At 34.4% G+C, this 23622-nt stretch overlaps 1 protein-coding gene across 2 annotated transcripts in view; it reads left to right on the top strand.

Annotated features, from left to right (window-relative positions):
- The window catches only part of zormin, a 260665-nt gene that overhangs the window by 211935 nt on the left and 25108 nt on the right, over positions 1 to 23622 (top strand). For both annotated transcript variants that reach the window (XM_071587298.1, XM_071587299.1), the window contains 15 exons: positions 726 to 925; positions 5795 to 6000; positions 7643 to 7945; positions 10372 to 10535; positions 10613 to 10741; positions 11616 to 11768; positions 13591 to 13771; positions 16160 to 16371; positions 16475 to 16768; positions 16901 to 17078; positions 18859 to 19130; positions 19429 to 19696; positions 20900 to 21109; positions 21195 to 21398; positions 23208 to 23368. In XM_071587298.1, the coding sequence (XP_071443399.1) occupies positions 726 to 925; positions 5795 to 6000; positions 7643 to 7945; positions 10372 to 10535; positions 10613 to 10741; positions 11616 to 11768; positions 13591 to 13771; positions 16160 to 16371; positions 16475 to 16768; positions 16901 to 17078; positions 18859 to 19130; positions 19429 to 19696; positions 20900 to 21109; positions 21195 to 21398; positions 23208 to 23368 (3135 nt within the window). The remainder of the gene's footprint in view (positions 1 to 725; positions 926 to 5794; positions 6001 to 7642; positions 7946 to 10371; positions 10536 to 10612; positions 10742 to 11615; positions 11769 to 13590; positions 13772 to 16159; positions 16372 to 16474; positions 16769 to 16900; positions 17079 to 18858; positions 19131 to 19428; positions 19697 to 20899; positions 21110 to 21194; positions 21399 to 23207; positions 23369 to 23622) is intronic.

Genomic DNA, 23622 nt, shown 5'->3' with positions numbered 1-23622 from the left:
TAGTCTAGAGTGACGCATCACATTGAATGCACTTCATGCATACAAATTAAATGTATATGTTATTCACTCTGGCACTGCTTGGTCAATGTTCACTTAAGTTGTCAAGGACCACTCTCTCCCATTAGAAATCCTTTTTAAAGAAGTTTCTCATTTTACCATAGGTATTATAAATTAGATGTATGCTTAAATGTCATTTTCTGTTGATAAAATTTGTACCACATCCATCTCTTGTCATTGCTGTTGTAGGGGGGATTCATAGCTTACAAATTAGAAATTTAGTCGAAGGTTGATTTTTTCATTTTCATAATTATGCCACCCAAAGGAGACCAGGGGGTAATGATTGATTTGTCTGTATATCACCTTTTTATTGTCTTGTCTTTCTTCTCTTCTTCTTGGGAAGCATTCTCTTTATAATCTGGAAGATAGTCAATATTTTCTTTTGTGGTCATTATAAATAGAAGTTGCCAATAATGGTAATTATTCTTCATCAAAATTCCTCTAAAATTACTTCCATTTTTCATGAGGCCAGTGTTAAAAAGTCTCATTTTTTAACGTATCCATTGAATGCTTGAAAAATTACTGTCAATTCTTTTTTACGGATTGATAATTTGGGAATCATTTGAAATGATATACAACTTTAACAATAACACTGAAAAATTAAGTCTGAAGTGTCAATGCTGTCTTAATGTTGGTTATTCAGTAATTTTTTAAATACCTTTTTCTAGGTTCACATCCACAGAATTGAAACTGTAACCTCATCATCATCACAAGAATTAACAGGGGAAATTAGGAAAAAATCTCCTAGTCCTATAAAGGCAGTCAAAGTGGAAGAAGTGGATGCCCCAAAACTAATAGCCCCAACTTTCACTCTTGCATTACATGATTGTACTGTTCAAGAAGGAGAAAGGCTAAATCTTGAATGCAAGTAAGTAACTTTATTCCTGCTGTTCAATGGTCTCACACAAAGATACAGAGTAGCAGATACATGCTTACAAAAGTTTCTTTGGTCCATCATTATTAGAGAGGAAATGACTGAGGTCATTACCTTATTTTTTAAATACAATGCTTGCTAAGCAAGTTCCCACGTACAGTGGGAATTTACTTAGCAAGCATAATTTTTTCGAGAATCTTAGTCATGATGCAGAAAACTCAAAAAGCAAAACAATATTTCTTATATAAATAAATGCAGACTATAATAATGCACCCCTTTAAAAAATAAATTATTTCCAAGGGTTTTTTCAAATAAAAAATTGTATACGAGGTCTGTTCAAAAAGTATCGTGACTTGTGTGTTTTTTTTAAAATTATTTACTTATTCATGAATATCTGTTTTGTCCCCTTCAAAGTAATCCCGATTAAATATTATACCCTTGTGCCAACATTTTTTCCAATCTCGAAGAACTTTGAAAAATGATTTTTTGTGATCTTGTTCAGCTCCTCCTTCGATGCAGTCTTTATCTTGTCAATCGCAGCATAGGGTTGGCCTTTTGTGGGCGTCTTCAGTGGCTGCGGTATCATTAGTGTGCTGTTTTTGGCCAAAATTCCTGCACAAGTAATGATGTGTGTGCAGGGGCGTTGTCATGGTGCAAAAGCCAATTTTCATTCTTCCACAAATCCAGGCGTTTGTGGCGGATTGCGTATAACTTGCAAGTAATATTCCTTATTTACCATTCTACTCTGTGGCAAGAACTCATGATGCACCATGCCCTTGCAATCAAAGAAAACTGTAAATAAAACTTTCACATTTGACTGAACTTGGCACACTTTTTTCGGTCTTGGTTCGTGCTGCAGCTTCCATCGGGATCATTGGGAGTTTCCATGTCATAACCATAAACCCATAATTAGTCACCAGTTATGACCTTCTGGAGCCAATTTGGGTCATCGCAGACAGAGTCATTAGCAATGTTGATGCGTTGCTGTTTTTGGTCAAAATTGAGCAATTTTGGTACGAATTTTGCGGCGATCCTTGTCATGCCCAAATCATTGGTAGAAATCGAATGGCTCGAGGCAATCGACATTTTTAGGTCCTCAGCACTCAGTCACTCTAACGGTGCTTGGACGATTGGCCAATACTATTTTCTTCATGTCATCAATGTTGTTGTCTGGCGTTGACGTGCTTGGGCATCCGGCATGCTCTTCGCCCGTCACATCTTCTCGGCCCTCTGAGAACATTTTGTGCCACTGATAAACGTTGCTTCGGTCCAAGGTAGCATCTTCGTATGCCACAGTCAACATTCGCAATGCATCTGCGCACATAATTTCGTTTTTCACACAAAATTTGATACAGATTCTTTGATCCATTTTTTGGAACAGGCAAAAATCGAAGACAAGCCAAAACACGTCCCAGCAAAACAGCTGTCAACAATTAACTGAAAATTCACAATGGCTGAACTTTTTGGCATAAGTGAGAGATATAAGTACCAGCATAATGCCACAAAAAATCAAAAATCAAATTTACGTAACCTGTGGAACTTCAAAATTCGCAATACCTTTTGAACAGACCTCGTATGCATACATAAAATCATATATACAGTGTTTAGAATTTTGAATCATCTTTATCTTTTATTCTGTTGTGGCATGAACCAACCCTGAATTCAAATTTCATTTGCAGAAGACAATGCCCATTTAGCCTGCTATTCTAGACTCCAATGAAGGCTAATTGAGTTTTTGATGAGTTTTGATAGGTTTTTGATGGAAAAGCAGTTGTTTAATTTTCAAGTTGTTGCTTGCACTAGCTCAAAATAGCATAGTGAGATGGTTTCTCTTGCCTTGTGACCTTCTCATCTACTGTTACATAGGTTCACTTCAGCATCTTTTTTCAGAAGAGACCTGCTTTTTCACAATGGAAACTGTTGTGGCAGGTAACCCTTAAAATATGCTGACTTCTTGAAGGTGTTGATGAAGTTCTCTGCTGCCTTCGTACCACTTCACAATGCCTCTCAACACTGTGAATGCTGGTTCTTCTCTTAAACTACCCATGGCTTCCCTCAAATACTTCTGTTGTTGATGGTCGTAACATCATCTTAACAAGGTTTTCAAAAATCACTTTTGCCTTCTCACAAATAACATTCTCATTGATAGTGTTACATTGCAGTTGTTTTTTTTCATCCACAACATGAGAAACAAACTTTCAGCTTCATTGAGAATATGTAATTGTTGAGTAGAGATTCTTGTCAATTCCTTTGAAGCATCTCTCTCCTTAATCTGGTTTTTGAGGATAGTGCAAATGATTGATATTGACTGATTGTGTGTGCATGCTGTATCATCCACACTTTCAAGTTGTTCTTGCTTTTCAGTGGTTTTACTTTTCATTTCTTCAGTAATTTTTATTCTCGTGAGGCTATCTTCTTTTGTATTTTTTGTGTGGTATTTTGCAAGGGTTATTAATTTTTACAGAAAAATCTGAAATGATATGTCTGAACCCAAGTTTAGAAAAATTTATTATCACATGCAATTCTAAGATGCTAGCAGGGCAAGTGCTTAATATAAACTTATGCAGCAGCTGCATAATCTGGGACCTCCTCTCTCCTCATTTCTTGTTTTGCAAAGCGTCGCTCTTTAATCAAGTCATTTTTTACAATATTTTTTATTATTATAATGAGAATTACTTGTTATGCAAGGTGCTTATTAAGGGAGATTACCAATGTAGATAGTCTGAACAAGTAAGGAATGACAGATGTCTTCCATTCAAATGTCTGAACGTTAGGATTTTGGTTTCTGCGGCCAGCCAAAAAAATATTTCAATTAAATGATGGACTTCAGTCAAATAAAGGGATCAAATTCAAAGAACTGTAGGAAATGGTGTGACATTTTTTTCATGGAGTGATTGGCTGATATGCCCAGAAATACAGTCAAATTTTTTGTCCAATTTTCTATACCAATTCATTCAATCAAAGAATCAATTTTTAAAAAAATATTGTGTCGGTCAAATGTGGTTGTGATAGAATGCACTCTCTCATAAAAATGTTGCCTTTTGGTTTGGAAGTAGTTTTCAAAAGCTGTGCTTGAGATGGAGTTGCAGAGTTTAAAAGAGATTATTTTGGACATAATTATCTTGCATGGGTTGCAGCAGTCCAGGGGTACATCTGACTTGAGGGCTGGGAATTGTATTTCTGACTGGAGGGCTGGGTTCGATTCCTAGGCAAGCCTCTCTGGGCACCTACAGCTCCACCCAAGCTATGTAATTTTTCGGGTACCAGATCTTCCTGGGAAACCATAAGCGGCACAGGGAAAGGAACTGGCCCCCCTACCCTGATGTGTGAATTTTACACGCCGTCGGGCTTACTAATGGGTGAACTCTACCACCACCTACCAAACCGACCTTTGTGTTGATTATTGTGTATGGGTTTTTTTTTATTTATCTTGCTTTCAAATTGGCATTGATGCTTGGTCTTGGTAAGTTCCTGGACTGGTCCTGAATGTATTGTTTGAGGAGGTAGGAAGAAATGTTCACCTGAGAAAATGAAAGGCCATTGTTGCCATATGTACTTGATGTTTGGTGCTTGGCTCTTGGTCTCTATCATTCTCCTATGAAAACCAAAAAAACTTATGATAACATGCTACTTGTAGAGATATGGCTTCAATGGAGGTCCCAGAAAGAGTCAGCTCATCATGGTCAAGCCCTGCAGGACTCCAACACTAATGATTCACTGTGAATCACATAGGAGAAAGCTCTTTCATTCACCCTCTATAGAAACCCCATTATAATTTTTAAAGCAGTATAGCAGTGGTGCCATATTAATTTTCTTCTCATGGGAAATTGAATTTTGTATAGTCAGCATGGATATCACCATCCTTCTCCCTCTACATCTCTTCCAGCCCCTTCATGAATCAAAGTTGAAATTATTTCATAGAGAGAATTTCTGTATCCATGTTGAGTGTACAAAAATGCGTATACTATATTTTTAACTCTTTAAAATTTTTGTTTTCCATGTTCAAACCTCCAAGCATTCAACATGGCTCATAATTAATGTCAAAAGTGTAGTTGATACCCAACTTGTATCCCTCGGATGAATCTTAAATCTCAAACCTGCCTTAAAGGAATAATTCATGCTGTCATTCACCAAAGAGTGCCTATCCATTAATAAAAATGATTCAGTGTAACCTTTCTTATCTCTTTTAGAGAATTTTGGTTTTCAAATTCTAAATTACAAACCAGCAAATTCCAAGTACATCCATAAAAGAAACATTAGCATTTAAAGTCTTTAATTCTTATTTGCATGACAAATATAATCCATCATTTAGCACCAGGACTATCCCTGAAACACTTGGCTTGCCGTAATGCTTGGTAATTGCATTCAGTTTACTTTTTCAAGGTGGCTTGAAGGTAAATTGCTATTGTTACTTAAGTAGCTCTATATTTTTTTTATAATATACTGCAGATCTAATTGAATAATATGGTGGGGTGGTCAATATTTTTAATTATTATAAAGAAATATTTAATTGTAAACATTATTTATTCTGCATTTTGCCTGCCTTAAAACTCCCTGCTGTATCAAATAATTATTTACTTGAAGAATTTTCTAATGTGTATTCTTTCCAAGATTATATGCATATATACATGAATTCATAAAATAATTTATAATTATTTTTTCTAGGAATTGCTGAGCAACATGTTACTGAAAAGGAATAATATATTTGATATTATTATTAGAAAAGATACTCCTTTATGACACTTGCTCAGAAAAATAAATGGATATGCAAAATAATAACTTAGAAAAATAAATGAATTAAAATTAAATATATGTTTTCATATATTTTCACCAATATTTTTATTCCATTTTAACTCTTAACAGGGTTACTGGAGACCCAGTTCCTGATATAATTTGGTATAAAGATGGAATTTCAATCCAGAGTAATCCCGATTACCACACTAAATATACTGAAGGTGTGTGTTCACTTACAATTGAAGAAACTTTTGCAGAGGATTCAGCTAAATTTACCTGCAAAGCTACTAATGTAGCTGGAACTGCTGAAACTAGTGCCATGCTTAATGTCAAAGGTAGGGTGTCAAATATTTTTTATTTAACCCTCACAAAATAAATAAAAATACATGAAATACATATTTTTAATATGATTGAAAAAAGACATGTTGCATAATTCAATCCTTTAAATTTTTTGTTGATGACGTGCACCTCCACCAAGACTTTCATGTTTAATTTAATGGTGGATCTGCAGCATTTAATTCTACTTTAATGAGAATAAGAGTTTAATATGCCTGAACTCTTATTTTCTATATATTGCTTCAAGTGTAACTTAATCAGATACCTAAGAATACATGAATCAACTAATACTTAAAAAAAATATATAGTGTAATTAGAATGCCAGTTAATGATCTTGGAGTGATGCGACTTCCAATTGAAAATTTTCATACCCACCCTTTGTATATAATAATGGAATGAATGTGTGTATCTTTTACAAATTTATTTAAAATGAACTAGAATTGATTAAACATGGGGACAGCTACAGGAAGAAAAAAGAATTTTGAAAAACTATAAAATGAATCCTATTTTCTCTCAAATAGAGCTGGTAAAGTTCAGCACCATTATATTACCCACGTCAAATTTAACTGGAATTTTTTGGATCAATTGGTTTCGTAAAAATTGCTATTTGATTTATTCAACCATGAAGAAAGTGAAATGAAGGAATTGTCTCAAAATCATCTACACCCACCCATCGCATACCCTTTCAATACATTTTATATGTATAAATCAAGTGAAAATAGTTACTTCGTGTTTTATTTCAATGCTTTCTATGTCATTGTCACTAGTATATGTTAAAAAAAAGGCCAGAATAGTCACTTCTGTTGGATAGATTTAGGATAAAATCTAATGAGTTTATCCAATCTAAAATAAAATCTTAAATATAAAATTCTGTGCTCACTGCTTTCCTCGCCTTCTAATGAACCACAAACAGGTGAAGGACATGCACTTGGTATGCTGACTTGAGACAGCGTAGGGGCGAGTGCTCGCCGTGCCCACCACTATTTGACCAGATATATCACCTGTGAGCTTCAGCCAACTGAATCAATGTCAACGATAATAGCTCTTGTCTGTGCAGTTTAACTTCAATTTTTTATTATGAAAAAGATTTTTATCCTGCAAATTTTGAGTGTTACCTGAGTCTTAGAATTGTAATGGGTGGTGTAGATTGCTAATAGTGACAAGTACATTTTTTTTAAATTGCAAGGAATATCAGTGGGAATTTATAGAATTCGTTAGATTAAAAGGATTGAATGCCAGTGTTGGGTAAATTATTTTCCTTTTATTTCATATAAAAAACCACAGTGATCAAACTGAGGGTTGGTTTGAAAAATGAGGTTCGACCTGATCTGATAATAAGCCCAATGGCATGTGGAATTCTCATATCAGGGTAAGGAGGCTATTTTCTTCCCCTATGGTTTCCCAGTAAGATCTGGTACTAAAAAATTCACAGAGTTTTGATGAGGCTAAGGGTACCTTAATATGCCACCCATATTGGAATGGGACCCGCGTTTTCTGGTCAGTAGCCCAGTAAACTACTACACACTGTTTAACTCAGATAAAAATTTTTAAAAAATTTTCACCATCTTCTTATGTTTTTCTTACTTGAACCATTTTTATTTAACTTTTGTTGAACCCTATCCATATACCAACTTTTCACAGAAGCTGAAATGCAAGACCAGCTAACTCCACCATTATTTACACGCAATTTGGTACCTTCAACTGCTAAGGAGGGCTCATCATTCCAGTTGGAGTGTAGTGTTTCTGGCAATCCATTGCCAACAGTGCAATGGTTCAAAGGAGAGAACTGCATTGATGCTAGTCCAGATTATGTAATCACATACAACAATGGTGAAGCAATCCTACGTTTTGAAGAAGTTTTTCTTGATGATCAGGCTGAATATAGATGTCGTGCTACAAATTGTGTTGGAAGTGAAGAGAGCAAAGCTAAACTAATGGTTGAAGGTAAGTCTTTTTTCTTTTTATAGCTAGATATTCATATCTTGTGCCAAATTTTATGGCGATTTCCATCCATGTTATTCACTGTATTCGGATAAATGTGCAGCCTTGGAAGCTCTTGTAATGAATACACCTTGTGTCATATACAATTAGGAAATGAGTTTTTTTTGTAAGGTTATGTATGCTTCACTTGAAATCCTATTAAATGTCAAATTTCATCTTCTGATTTTCATCAAATGTGGCATGAAATGAGTTGTGAATTCTCTTATACAATAACTTAATCTGTATTAAAATACCTGCGCAGGAATAGTTGCAATAGAGAGATGCAAAAAGTTGAGAGTAGAATATCTCCAATTTTGTGGTATTTCGAAAAGTTAAACTGAAATACACAGTTGGTCTTAATCCACTATATCAAAACCAAAACCTCTCCTGAAAACATTAAGTGCAATTTACTGATTACGAAGAGTGAAATCTGAAATGCCATCACCTTTTCTTTAATTTCAGTTATTAAAATCTTGTGTAGCATATACCAAGGCATTTTTTCTTTGGTTTGGAAGTATGTCAGTATCTTGAATACCTCAGTGTAGCCATTACTAAGATTTTGATGCAGTTCAAATGTGGAGAAATTAGTCAGTATAACATAAATTGATTACAGACTCTCCTCCTGCCTGATAATAGATGCCATAAATTATTATTGAAAAATACCACTTTTTCCCTCATTAGGCACCCAGCTCATCTCCATGTTTTTTAATGTTTGTCTAATTTTGTATTGCTTACTAAAGAACCTGAAATCAAACTGAGCATATCTTTTATTTATAGGTTTAGATAAGATGGCTCTAACAGTCTTTTGTTTATGAAGCAGTTGTGTTATGAAAGCTATTAAGAAATTAACTTGCAATTGACTAATGGAAAAAACTAATATAGAAGTAAACTTGTTATTATTAACAATGGAGTCTTACACATCTCCATTATTTCTCAATGCATGTAGTTGCCATCCACATTCAGGCATTTGTCATGATTTTACACTTGCTTTTACAGTCCCTTATTGAAAAATGGTCCTACCAGGGTACCCAGCCAGTTGTTGACCATTAGCTGCTTATTTTTTTCATTATTGAATCATCTTGGGGAAGAGGTGGTAGCTTTTCAGCACCAAGTCTGGGGCAAAAGAGGACTGGTCTACAGTCTTGTACTTGAACCGCTTGAGTAAACACCTTGTCCTCAGCTGCAATGTCTTGCCAAGCGTTTATGTGCAGAGGATTAGGATCCAATTTTAGCATCCCATGCAGGCGGCTTGGCTTCACTCACCTAAGATGTTTTGTTTCACAATAAATTTCTGATATTATTGATGAGATCCCTGACATCATGAGTTCAGTCAACAAAATCCCCTTGCAGTTTCAAGACACTGGTACTATAAATTTTCAGTTCAGTTGTGTTTGTTTAAGTAGAAGTGGCTGTGGAAAATGACAGTTTTCTTATTTCACTATGTGCTTGCTTGATTTTTTTGGGCTTTTAGATAGAGAAGTGTGAATTCACTTTTTGGACTTTTTCTTTTCCGCTAAATTCACAAAACTGACCCATGTCTCAACCTCAGTCAAAATTCTGTTTATAAATTTGTCTCTTTCATTTTATTAGACCTCAAGGACGTCAGTATGGTACCAATGCTTTGAATTCTATGAATGTCAGTCAGTTTTTTTGCTTTTTTTGTTTTTAATTCACCATGCACAGAACTTGTGGAAACCCAATCTGTCTGTGATGATCACATTCTGTGCAATTCTTGGAATTGGCTTAATCTGATCCAAAGGCTTATTCATAGTGAAAATTTATCATCCTTTTTTTATCTTTGAACAAGTATATTTGTCACTATTAATTATTGCCCTTTTCCCCCTTGTCATGCACATATGTGCCCCCTCTCTGAATTTTCTGCATGAATTTCTCACGGTACTGTCACTGACAACATTACTGCCATAACACAAAATGGTTATGATTGATCTCCACGGCCTTTGTAACCTCTGCATGTAGAAAACAAATTGCACTTCAAAGCTGGTGGTAGAGTTAATGTTCAGCTTTATTTTTCATCTCAAACTACTAAGTTTTTTATAGTACTTGAAAAATCACTGCCATACCCAGTCTTTGACCTCTTTGTATGTCAGTCAGTTGTTTTGGTGCCCACCATATTCAAAACTTGTGGAAACCCAATCCGTCTCTGATGATCCCATAAAATGTCAATTCAGAAAATGAATTTTAAGTGTCACAATAGCCCGTGTAGTACCAGCACATATCCAGGCATCACAGTTTATAAATACATTCAAAAATCACTAGTAATAATATGAGTCCATTTGTCCATTAGTGCAAATCTCGGGTTAGAAAATACATCATAACTTTAATATTTCCGCTCTTATTGACATAAGTGCTTGAATTATTCTATTTTTTAGCTATTGAGCCATCAGAGGCACCTTCATTTGTCATCCCTCTATCCAATGTAATGGCACGTGCAGGGCTGAAACTTAAGCTGGAGTGCGAAGTCAAAGGACTACCTACTCCAAAACTAACCTGGATGCACAATGGGAAGTTCATTAAGGAAACTAGGGATGTTAGAGTAAGTAAATGATTGTTAAAATGAATTGAAATTAATGTTCAATAAGTGTTTAATTTGCATTAAATTTATTATTACAGTTTATGTCAGATGGTAAAAAAGAAACTCTTATCATCTCAGAAGCTTTTCCAAAAGATGCTGGAATATATGTTGTAAGCGCAAAGAATAAATGTGGCGAAGCTTCAAGTTCTTGCAACGTTTCAGTAAAGGTTAGTTACTATTTTTAAAATGAAAGAGGATAATTTAAGTATATAATTGTAGTGTTTAGAATTGCATTATTTTATGTATTATTTTTCTTCTGCTGTCTACCCACTTTTCATTCCCTGATATCTTATTGTGCAGCGAAATATAAGTCACCGTCAAACCGAATTATTTTGTTCAACAGACAAATATATTTAACTCCAACATATGTGTTTCAAAATAAACTTGCAGTAAATCCCTACATATGTTGATTACATCTGTTGAAATAATGAGTATCCCTGATAACAGCAGTTCATACCAATCAGAGTAATTATATTGATTACCTTTTCACCAAATGGAGATAATTTTTTCTCAGGGTCCAACAAATTTAAATACTTATGTATCAGTTTGTAATATATCAATAATAGTCATTACAGATTTGCACTATCATAATCCTGTTTCAACAGTGAATGCAAAGAAAAGATATGTGCATCTGTAGATCCAGCAGATACAATCTAGCTATCTATAATTTTTTTCCATTGTTGAAAAAATGAAGAGGCATTCAAAGCATGATTATTATAATTTAATGTTGAAAATTGAATCTGAAGAAATAGGTCAAGGTGATCCGAAAGAACATCCTTATTGGATTCAAATGTACCTATAATATACAATAACATCTAAGCAGGAGAAAAAATATGCTAAACATAGGTACAAATGAAATTAATGGCCACACTTAATAAACAATAAATACTCATCTGAAAAAAATATATGCACTTTGTCTGAACACCTGTTTTGAACCATCCCTGTTATATCAAGTGATGATCCAACTAATCCTGAATATGGAAGCTTTAGACCAGCAAAATTTAATATTATACATTTATTTATTTTTATATATATTTATAGGGTCGTTTGCCAACGGAAACATCTGATTCTGAACTGGCAAGTGACATGGAACCAGTGAAACCATCTATCCAGTTGCCTCTGCATGACATCACATCAAAAGAAGGAGAGAAAATAAGATTGGACTGCATTATTGTTGGTCAACCTGAACCAGAAGTAAGAACTAAACTGATGCTATTCTTTATTATTTTTTAAGTTTTTATATTTCTTTTATTTAATATATTTTAACCTACCTCCAAAATTAAACGTTGGCTAAGTGATATGGTATGGAAGGTTCTGGTGTTTTTACAGTGCATTACAATGAAAACAACTCATTCAAATAATGATTTATTTAATGATTTAGGCCCTAAATGAAAATCATTGAAAAAATGGAAAGAATAAATTGAATGGTCAATATGATATAAAAAAGTATTATTGCATAACCAGTTGTATGGGCTAATATGTGATGTGGTTAGTTATCTGTGCCTTGGTGGATCTCTGGGGTGGATGGCAAATGCAGTCAAGATATGGTACATGGTCACTTTCTGAAGATGCTTGAGATGTTTGCAACACCAACTCCTTTACTGAGCCTACCTTTGTAGGTGACCCATACAGACTTAAGTTTAACTGCCTTGTTTTTTCAGGATCCAACCCACTTTTCTCCTCAAAGATTATCTTATCAACTTAAAATAGAAGTACCTATTGAAATAGTATAGGAGGGAAAAAAATTGACTTTCTTTGGAAACTGTCACCATATTACAGTTTTCACTTCTTAAGACACCTCTAAGAATTAGGGTTAAGAATAATTTTCAATCCTAGCATTATTTTGCTAATTGACAATTGTATCAATCCTTGGCATGCCTAATATATCTTATTCAGGTCTTGGGGCACATAAAATATTTTTTATATTGTTATTATTGGAACTAAATGCTAGGATAAATGCAAATGGAACATAGAACTCCATATCTATTGTATATGAGAGTTTATATTTTGTATGGAACATGGAAATTTTTGATCTGAATAAAATTAAAATAATAGAGGTAATTCAAATCAGGAAACTAAAGTTGTGATGGGGTGTTATTAGAATTCACCTTAGTTGTCAAATTAGCATAGAAAAACACATGACATTGAGTTAGAAATTTTATTTCTATAATTTTGAGGGTTTATATTGTAAGCACTTCAGTTTCTTTGTGAAACACCATCTCATTCATTATTCCATTAATTTCAGGATCAGAGAGTAGTTTATGTAAATTTGAAATGAATGTTAATTATTTGTTTAAAAATTACCATTCATTGTCAAAACCATTTACGATTAAGTTCAAAATTAAATTTAAATTAATCAAACTATACTCAGTCAGTAGATTATACCTATTAGTAATTTTAGTGCTTTGGCATAAATATTTTAATCTTCTTCAATTAAAATGTTTACGATTTTTTAATGCCGATACATCAATTTTTTCTTTCAATTTTATCTACACTGAAATGCATATTAGCGGATTACTCCATTAAAAGTTACTGTTGCGGCAGTTTCTTGGAATTTATCTAACTGCTTAGCAAATGAGAATTGTTTACCCAATTTTTATTGACTCCCAAATTCACGTTTATCCAAATCCAAGTTTATCTATAAAATGGAAAACATTTTTATGCATCATAAAATCAGAAAGTGTTTGGGATATTTTGTTTAAAATGAACTATATAGGTGCATTGACATTGAATCAATCAATGTGAACATGTATTTTACTCCTTCGTCATGAGTTAATCATTGATTTTATTTCTGCGAATGCATGCCAAATCAAGCCAGAATTGAGAAGTTAAATATTAATTTGCCTGGTTAATTCAGTTTTTGCCCTTTGGTATTTCTGCAGCATTTTCTTGAATAGCACCTTGGAAAGTTGAATGCTTTCATACTATTCATGTAGTTGAAGGGGTACATAGAAAGTGCTGTTATTGTTTTTTTATTTATTTCATGTGTTACTTTATTAATTATGGTTATCTTTAGGTCATATGGTATCATGATGATCGACCAGTGAAGGAATCCCCAGATTTTCAACTTCTATTCCAAGGAGATAGATGTTCTCTAATTATTAAGGAGGCCTATACTGAGGATTCTGGAGATTATAGGGTTGTTGCAATAAACTCAGCTGGAGAAGCTTCTAGCAAATGCAGACTTACTGTAAAAGGTGAGTTTGTCATTTAAGAAGAGTATACTATTTTAAAATTCTTTACACCTTTTGCTAATTATGAAAAAGACCTGGCAAAATTTGTATTTTCTACCTATTTAAGGTAATGAAAAACTAGATTTATAGAAGTTTGAAGCCTAGCAATCTGGCATAGAAAGTATCAATATAGGGAATTAGTGTACTGGTTTCCCATTGATATAGGCCAATCTAAGAAATGGAGGGGGGGATGAGAAAATTTCTCACAATGACAGAAAAATGGTCTTGATAATGAAACCATGTAACTTTTCGCTTTAAAAATACATCGATATGCAGTGTCTCAAGAAAATTTTCCAATTACAGTGGGACCTCTTATAATGAGCATCCCACATAGCAAGTAATTGCCATACCGAGTGAAAATGTTGGTCCTTAAAAACTCACTTAACGGGTGACTTTTTGGAATTCCCAAATTAATTGTGCACATCTTACTACAGCTTGTCTCTAACATTTGTTCTACTAGCATCTTATCGTCACTGGTGATTGCATATTTTTCCAAACTCACATTCAAACTTATCATTAGTGATTTTTTTTGTGCAAAGCTAAATAATATTTTGTGAATCGTTAAAATATTTAACCCGAAAAAAAATCTGTTAGAAGAAAACCATTAGAGGAAAAAAATAACTTTTGAAATGAAAAGTAAAATCATTGAAAATCGGGAACAAGGATTGTGTATGGCTGATCTAGTATGCACATCAACAATTGGTCTGCATAAAAAATTGGCCTTTTCTTCAAGAGCAGGGACAAAACTAGGGGGAGAGATGCTTCAAATAGAGTGGCAAGAGTATCAAGGCAATGTTTACATATTCTCAACGATGTTAAAAAGTTGCTTGTCATATGCATATATGAAAAGCAATTGCAATGCGGCAACATTAAATAGCATATAATTTGTGAAAAGGGGAAAGTGATTTTTACTGACTTATTTAATTAGATGACAGGATTATCAATGGCCGAACAAGTATTTTAGGGGAACTGTGCATGATTTAATAAGCCAATGAGAAGAACCGTCATCCACGGTATTGTGAGGCATGGTGAAGTAGCAAGCAGAGAGCTTCATCGGTGACTTCAAAAAGCTTGTAGATTCTGAGGATTACCTTCCACAACATGTTTTTTAATTGTGATGAGATGGTTCTCTTCATAGCGAACCTATATTTGTGTACATAACAGTAGAAAGAAATACATCACCTGGCCACAAGGCAATGAAAACATGTCTCACGCATCTATTTTGCACAAATACAAGCGGCGATTTGAAAATCAAACCCCTTTTTGCTTACCATGCAGAAACTCCACGAGCCTTCAAGAAGTGTTACGTCTAAAACAGCAGGCTAAATGAGATGTGGAGGCCATGGGAACTTTTGCAACCTACCATGTGTACGAGGCCTTGCCCTAATGAGGCACTTGCACATTAGTACCATAAATTTATGTAATGATCGCTCTGAGTTGCATTTTCACCCAATTTTGGAGCATCGGTAAAAACAAATATCTCTTGGCAGCTGTCTAGTAAAAAGGAATTAGGCACATATCACAAATAATTTACAATTTATTTCAATTCTTTTTTTTTATAAATTGAGTTCCCATTCCTGGTTTCTTTATTCCATGATAGAAGAAAAGGTGAATATGATTCACAATCCTAAACAATGTATGCATAATTGTCTTTGAATAAACCTTTTACATGATTTATTCTTTTTCGGCATGGAATTTATAATTGTGTTTTACAGTAATTTATATTGAAAAAGTTGTTTTGCTAAATGAGTGATACACTTTACGAGAAATATCATGGAATGGATTATGCTTGTATTATGAGGTTCCACTATAAATAATACAGGTATGCTTATGCCATGGGACCAAATCACTACCTCCTGTTTAATTGTTCATAAATTTGTCTGATGAATACAAAATGCAATCATGCTAAAAGCAAGTACATTAATTTCTAAGCTTTTAGTCATGGAATAATTACAGGTTTGAAATATATGATGCTTCAAATTAAAAAGGATCAAAATAATGAAGTTTTACTGTCGTGTGTTAGATTAGCAAGTTCAAATTCTTTAATTTATTTTGGGGAATATTATGTGGTTCATAGAATGAAACTCATACATAATGTCATAAAGTCTTATTTTTCTTCATAATTGTTTCTCACAATTTCATCACCTACTCATTGTAAACTTCTAAAAATATGCATTATCATAAAAAATTGGCTTCTTACAATCTTTTCCTTGGACCATGTTTGAGTTTGTAACCATTGGTTTGGCAGGGGAGTAATGTTAGTCAGTTGTGCTAGTTAATCTATATTTGAGGCCATTGTTATTATTTTTTAGAGATTATTTATTCAATTTTTTGCATTTTCTTCATTTTCAGCTGTGAGTGAAACAGCTTCTCCTGCTGCTGAAGCTGTGCCAGTTGAATCCATACCAATTGGAGTTGCACCTCGTTTCAACAAGCTTCTTACAGATGTGCTTGCACCTGAAGGAGAAGTAGTTGTTCTTGAGTGCTCAGTGTATGGAGAACCTGAGCCTACGATAAAGTGGCTTTTGAACAATCAGGAAATAGTTTCTAACCCTCGTATTGAGGTAATTCTTGGCTCATTATTATTTAATTCTTGAATGAAAATTTTTAAAGAAAATATGGAGTTATGGCTTGAATGAGTAATGAATAATTTTGTTTTGATTTCAGTGTAATCATAATTCCTCTGGCTCAGTCTCTCTGACAATAAATTCTGTCTCACCTGATGATCGAGGTGTCTACACTGTTAAGGCAACTAATCCCAGTGGAGAAGCAAAGTGCTTCGCTAATCTTATTGTGAAAGCAAGGCAGACACCAGATAGCCAGAGGCACAAAACAGCAGTGATGGAATTGGCAGAAAATCATACAGTTCCTGCTTTCAAGGAGCTGTTTTCTGACAAAAATGTTGCTCAAGGAGAATCTGTTAAGTTTGAGTGCATAGTAACTGGGAGACCAACCCCAAAGGTAATGCCTAATATATATTGTTATTTTACTAATTTTAATTTATTAAGTGATTTAATAGAACCTGAACTATTATTAATCAGCATTAGAGCATAAAAAGGTCTGAACATCTTTACCTTACTTCATAATAAAAAGGTCCGTTGGTGCTTCAATGATAACCCAGTTTCTGGTCAAGGATTTTGGATATCGACCAGTGGTGAAAGGCAAGTTCTGAGTATCCCTGATGCTGCACCTGAACTCTCTGGCAAAATCTCCTGCATTGCTGAGAATGAAGCAGGAAAAGCCACATGCACTGCCAAACTTACTGTGGAAGGTAATGAAATCATTACAGTTTTGTACTTTGCTCAAATAAATTATTTTACAAATTATTAAGAAGAGTCTACTAGTTGAGGTAAGTTTTTGATAGACCCAGGTAGTGGCCACAGTTAGTATTCAAAGCCCCACCTGACATGACTCTTAAGTCAAATACTACTCTTATCAACTTGTATTACAATACTCCATTCTTCAACTTCACAGACTTACTCCTGCCCTTAATTCTGTTCAACATGCCTATACCTTTCCTGCATCTACTTATATTATTCAACATTCCTTGCCAATCCATGCTACACCATGCATCTTTTATTCCTGTCTTCTTTGAATATTTCCAAGAAACTCTCCTTCCATAATGCTTAGAAAAATTAATTTGTTTTTATTTCCATCCGTTTCATTTTTCCATCATTCACCTCATTGACATCTTGAAAACTTCCTATCTATGCTCAATCTCTCACCTTAGCAACCAAGCATCCAAGCTCTGTTAAACAACATATGCTCCATACCGTAGGTTTCACTAATCTTTTCTTTGCATAGTTACAATATTTGTGCATAGGTGCCATGGCATTGCTCAGTTGATCTCATCATACTGATATGCTCTCACCATGATTTTTGGTTTGAATAAGCAACAGTTTCACTGGTACATAATTCTGCTGGTGTCATCAGGCTGAAGGTCTTTTAGAATTCTTTGACCTAAATAAGATTGCTGAATGTTAATGAAAACTGTTACCTATTAAAGCCAATGGTTAGATGGCCAATGATAATGGTGATGCAGGTATATCAGATAAATGTAGAGATTGTTATTTAATGCCCAAGTCATCAACTCCCTCCTTTGGTACAATCTTTGTCACCTGACACAATTCTTCTTTTAATGCCCATACTGCTACTTTTATATGTGAAGTCTTGTATATGTACAGATTTCAGATAAATATTCTTATCTCTATATTCTAGTTTTATTGTTTGTTATATTTTTATTATTAGTTTTTCTCTTGTCCAAATCTCCACTCCAGAATAAGTTTTGGAATTGTGGTGTAGTAATATGTTGACATTAGGAGACCATCTAGCTGGCATAGAAGCTGAAGAGGTTCATTGGTGGATACATTTGGGGAATATGAGGAAAGGATGTTCAACATTCAAAAACTCACAAAAGAATGATAAAAGATGGAAGGCGAGAGCAGAGAGCCAATATTCACATCCAAGCAGTCTCTCAAAAGAATACCTAACTTCTAATATTGCTTTTTATTGCCAGTAGTAAACATGGTATAGATGACACATTGTATGGAAAAAAGTATGCTCTGGTGTAAACATTAACATGTAGTTATAAGGGGATCGAGATGGTGAGGTGGCTATCGTACTGGCTTCTCACTGAGAGGGCCTTGGTTCGAATCCTGGCGATGTTGAATATTTGTCAATGGTATCTCGATCCCTACTTGAGGTGCTTTGTGGAGGGCACTTGAGGTGAGTACGCCAGCCGTCAAATGGGACGTTCAGCTGTGGACCCTTTGGCACCTTTCGCAAAGAGTAAGCTAATGCCAACCCTGGGTTTTTCTCCACCCTTCATCCTTTCCTGTCCATCCCTAATGGTGCAAATGACCTCAGCTGTCAGTCGCCTCCCCTAAATACTACTACAATGTAATTATAAGCTTAAATGCTTACATTTTGTACAAATTTACCTCAGAAGATGGGGAGTTATTTTATATCTAAATCAAGATTTTATTATTTGTTGGTATTTCAATGATTTGTTCATCAATTGAAATGAATTTATTTCTCCTGTATTTTTTTAGCCCCAACTATCATTGAGATCACAAATGGAACACCTGCTTTTGACCTTCTGAACCAAGATGATGAAGATAGGTTATCTTCACCTTCATTTTCAATGAAACGGGCTGTGTTTATGCAGTCAAGTAGCCAAACTCAAACGATAAAAACTTCCTCCAGTAGTTTTTCATCTGTAATCAACAAGTCTGGAGAACCAGCTGTTTCATCTCATTCTCAGTCTATTTCTTCCCAGACTGAAAAAGCTATAAAACAAATTGGTGACCAACCTCCTGTGCAGGTATCGTAAGATATTTCATTCTGTGTATGCTCAGGGAAGAATACCATTAGAAAATAGTCTTTGAATGTAATTAACAGATTTTAATCATCATTGGATAAAAAATTCTTAATCCTGAATAACTAACATTGCTAAAGTGGCAGTAATTACTATTGAAGATATAAAAGTAGCTGCCACAAGCATAAATTTTGCACTATTCCTTGAATTTTCTATCACTCCAGTATTACATATTTTTGATGTAACCCTAGACGAACTCCTAAGTGCTTGAGTTTCTTAATGCTTGTATGTTTTCATTATAAAGGTAGAAGCAAAGAAAGTTGAAGTGATTCAGCAAATAAATGATAATCAACCATTGGTAAAGCAACAAGCATCCTTAATCATAACTAAAGGAGATCAGAAGAAGATTCATGAAGAAAGCTTCACAACAGTTGATCCTGGCACTACTGTATTGCCATTGCCTTCACCACCAAAGCCTATGAGAAAATCAATTGCTCCCAGATTTATATCCTCACTGATGGGCCGGATAGTTGATCAGGGAGCTGATGTGTCTCTGGAAGCCATTATTGATGGTAGGTGGTAAAATGAAAATAATAGGAACAGGTGTCAAATAGTATGCTTCTGTAGCAGCATAGAAATACTAATGCCAGGATATCCAGTGATCTGAAATTCTGGGAAAAACAAGATAAATTTGTTGGACTGAAAAACTCAGAGAAATTTTTACTGTTTTCGGGTGAACACCTGGTAAAATGATTGGCTTCTGATGTGTTTGGGCTAACTGGTGTTCCCACATTTTTGGACTATCTTTCTAATCATATGACTGGTTGAGCTCAGTACAGTGCTCAATAGTACCATTTCTTCATCACATGTGATTTGCAACACAGGCTGCTGAGGCTGGCGAGTCAAGATGTGGAAGGAGTGGGGATGTATTGCAAACTTGTCCTGGGTTGTCACTGTAGTTGGTACTTGCTCTAGGAGTCATAATTATCAAAGTTTTATCCAAGGGGTTTTTGAGTGCTCGGTTTTTGAGTGCTCTTTTGATTTTGATGTTTTTTCTCTTTGCAAGCAAGCCAATGCAAATGTCTTCACAATATAACATTCACTTTATTAAATAACAGTGTAATAATGGGAAAGATATGAATGAAAGCAAATGCTATTTCTTCCCCTAAGTAACTGTGAACTTCATTCTCACCTCCACTGATATATTTATGTTAATATAAACCTCTCTTTCTGTTTATATTGACTCTTAAATGATATTTTAAATTCCTTAAATTTGCAGAAAAGAATAGCTATATTATTGACTTCAGCAGCAGTCATTAAAATGTTGCCAAATATATGCATTGAATACTTAATGACAAACTTTTTTCATACTTTTTTTTACCATTCCTAGGTGTCAAAAGCTTTTTTTTTTACAAAATGATAGCTTAAAAACAAGAAATCTTATTTGTAAAATAAAAGATACTTGATAATTTTCTGCATGATTTAATGTATTGTTTACCTTGGTTTCAATATGCGCATGTCATCATTGAGGCAGCATTGGAGAATGCTGTCTTGATGATAGCATTGAGGAATGGCTATCAGTAGTCCGATATATAGTCATCAAGGTTGGGAGGGTGATGCAAGGGAAGAGGGGTAGGAAATTGGAAAGACAATAGGCAAAGGAAACAAAACAAGGACCCCACGCACCCCTTTAACAAAATTCGTAAGAAGAGATAACTAACTAAATCATCTCATTTCTTCCAATGTATCATTAAGCATGAGTTTATTTTTGATAGGTTACCCAGAGCCTAAAGTACAATGGCTTAAGAATGGAAATGAGGAATTGGATTCTTCAAAGCCTAATTGTAATGCCATTGTAACATTTGACCATGGCCGAGCAAGGCTTGAACTCAAAAGTGTGCAAGTCAAGGATGCTGGACGGTATACATGCAAAATTGAGAATGGTGCTGGATCTGCTTCAAGTACTGCTGACCTGGTGGTGAAAAGTATGGCCAAATCATTTAAATTAGTTAAATGCCGCCATTTATACAAATGCAATAAATACCTGACCACTTTTATTTCCTATTCCAGAAACTGTGTTTCCACCTGTATTTGGGCGGAGATTACAGGCACAGGTTGCCAAAAAAGGACAAAGAGTTGTGCTGGAGGTAGAAGTAACTGGCTTGCCAGATCCAACCATTACTTGGTCAAAGGATGGGAATACTATTATTTATAACACAAAGCCCTACAGGATCAAGCACCTAGGAAGCAGCCATTCCTTAATCATTGATGAAGGTGAGACATGATATAACACTGATTATAAAATTTACTTGTCATTTATATCCATTAGTAATATTGTTCAATTATTTAAATTTTATTATTCATTTTGGTGGAATACCTAATGCCTAACTAAAAAAATAATTTTCCATTCCATTTTTCAATGTCAATATTTTCATTCTGAAAAATGGTTCAAATGTAATTTTTGGATTTTAGTAAAAGAAATTGCTGACATTTTAGAGTTCAACTTTGATAAGCTGACACTTTCAAGCCATATCATACTGGCTTCAACATCAAAATAACAAAGTTTTCCGACTATATAGTAGTTATGAGCCATTATATATATCTCATTTCTATTTTATTGAACACGTGATATTTTCTTATGTCTATAATTATTCAGATGTGCTCATCATCATCTATGAATGGCTAATGACTACTCTGGGCCATGCTAAAAATGGGACTATGGGTTGGGTGTACCTTAGTGGGTTAAGAGGGGGAAGAGCAGTGTAAGCCAGCATGACTAGTAAAATTTTGGCTTTGTGACAACTTTTAAGGTGGATATTTTGGCATAAGTCCTACTTTAATCCTTCAGTCTGGTTTTGCTTATCTTGTGATCTTGTCACTGCAGCTTCTCATTTAAAGGATTAAGGCCATGGTGACTATTTTTTTGTGTCCTTTCATAGTTTATCATGTATGAAGTTTTATTTGCAACAAATTTAACATATTTATTATGTTAATATCACATCGCTCTGTTGTTATTCCCTTTTTATCTCAATGATTGGTAGCTGAGAGGCCTTCAGTTTAACAGGAAACTGCTGTTTTAATCTGGAAATATCAATACTATATACTGTTATTGTTTTTCAACACTAAATAATTATTGCGTATAAAGTTTATTCTTTTTATAAGACTAACAGGGTAAATACTTTTCACATTAATTGATGGATTTATCTAAGTTTTTCTGCAAGTTATAGAATTTCTTCAAAGAGTTAAATCTAAGTTTTGCAGGTGTTCTCAAATCTCAGTGAAATGTAACATCCAAGTGTTAAATTATGTGTGTGTTTGTTATTAATGGATTATAGTGGCTGGTAATGTTTTTCTCAGAGGTTTTTAAGTGTGTTGTATCCTCATATTTTTGGTGATAGGCAAATGGTTTCTTCCAAGTAATGAAAGATTTGCTTGTAAACTATTTCTACATTTCATGGCCCTCGTAAATTAAATGTAGAATGTTTGTGAAATTAAAGAATAGTTTCTTGTTTGGTGGGGTGTCCAGTTTTTTCTTGTAAGGTAAGGATAAGAAATGTAGGAGTGTACAGTTTGTGTCCATCCAAAAACTACCTTAAACAGTAGGCTACAAATAATACTCATGATTTTCATTCTACTCATAAGATTGAAGGTTTTCCGATCCTCACAACCGAATGAAAATTTTACTGGGGTACCCATTGCACAGCAGGGGTGTAGTACCATGCTGTATTGAGTTGCAGCATCCTTGATAGTCATTTGCATGGTAATACATGTGGCCAAGAAGAAATCAAAATCAACAAATGTCACTGTAATTGTGGAGTTTGTTTTACGTGCTTCTTTGTTACCACTTGCTGAGTATAGGTAGTTGCTTATCAATTGTATGGTATTATGCTTTTGTATGGTACTATGGTGTTATCATGCATTACTAAGTGTTAGTTTAAGAATGCTCTCCTGACACCAAAAAAAATCAATGTTGATCATATAAACTAGGCAATGTTAATGTGGACTACTTCATAGTGTAAACGCCCTGGAAAACCATATGTGGCGTGCTACAAGGATATGAAAATTTTAAACATTCTTTTTCAGCTTTGCCCTCCCATTCTGGGCGCTTCACTGTACGGGCTGTGAACGCTGGTGGAGAAGCCCAAAGTTCTGCTGATTTCATTGTTGTTGAAGAACCTCCAGAGGGGACATCTGAGCAGATAACAACATATGTCATTGAAGACATTCAAGAAACAAGTCGAGAGGTATGGATTAAATATGTATTGCTTAATACTTATGACATTGAATATGCCTTCAATATTGAAAAATTATATGCTATTGCCTAAGTAATGACATAAGTATTTTTAATCTTATCATTTATCAGTTATAATCAAATCTCAAATATGTATCAGCTGGAAATTGTTGAAGTTATATCTTAAAAGAGTTGTTCTCGTCATGTAAAATATTTTTGCTCAAGTATTTGTTGCATAATATGTAATCACTGCAATTTTAGGAGTTT

The sequence above is a fragment of the Hetaerina americana genome, unplaced genomic scaffold (genome assembly GCF_022747635.1).
Source record: "Hetaerina americana unplaced genomic scaffold, ioHetAmer1.1.p SCAF_3, whole genome shotgun sequence".
Taxonomy (NCBI): domain Eukaryota; kingdom Metazoa; phylum Arthropoda; class Insecta; order Odonata; family Calopterygidae; genus Hetaerina; species Hetaerina americana.
This window is presented reverse-complemented; position numbering and strand designations above follow the sequence as displayed.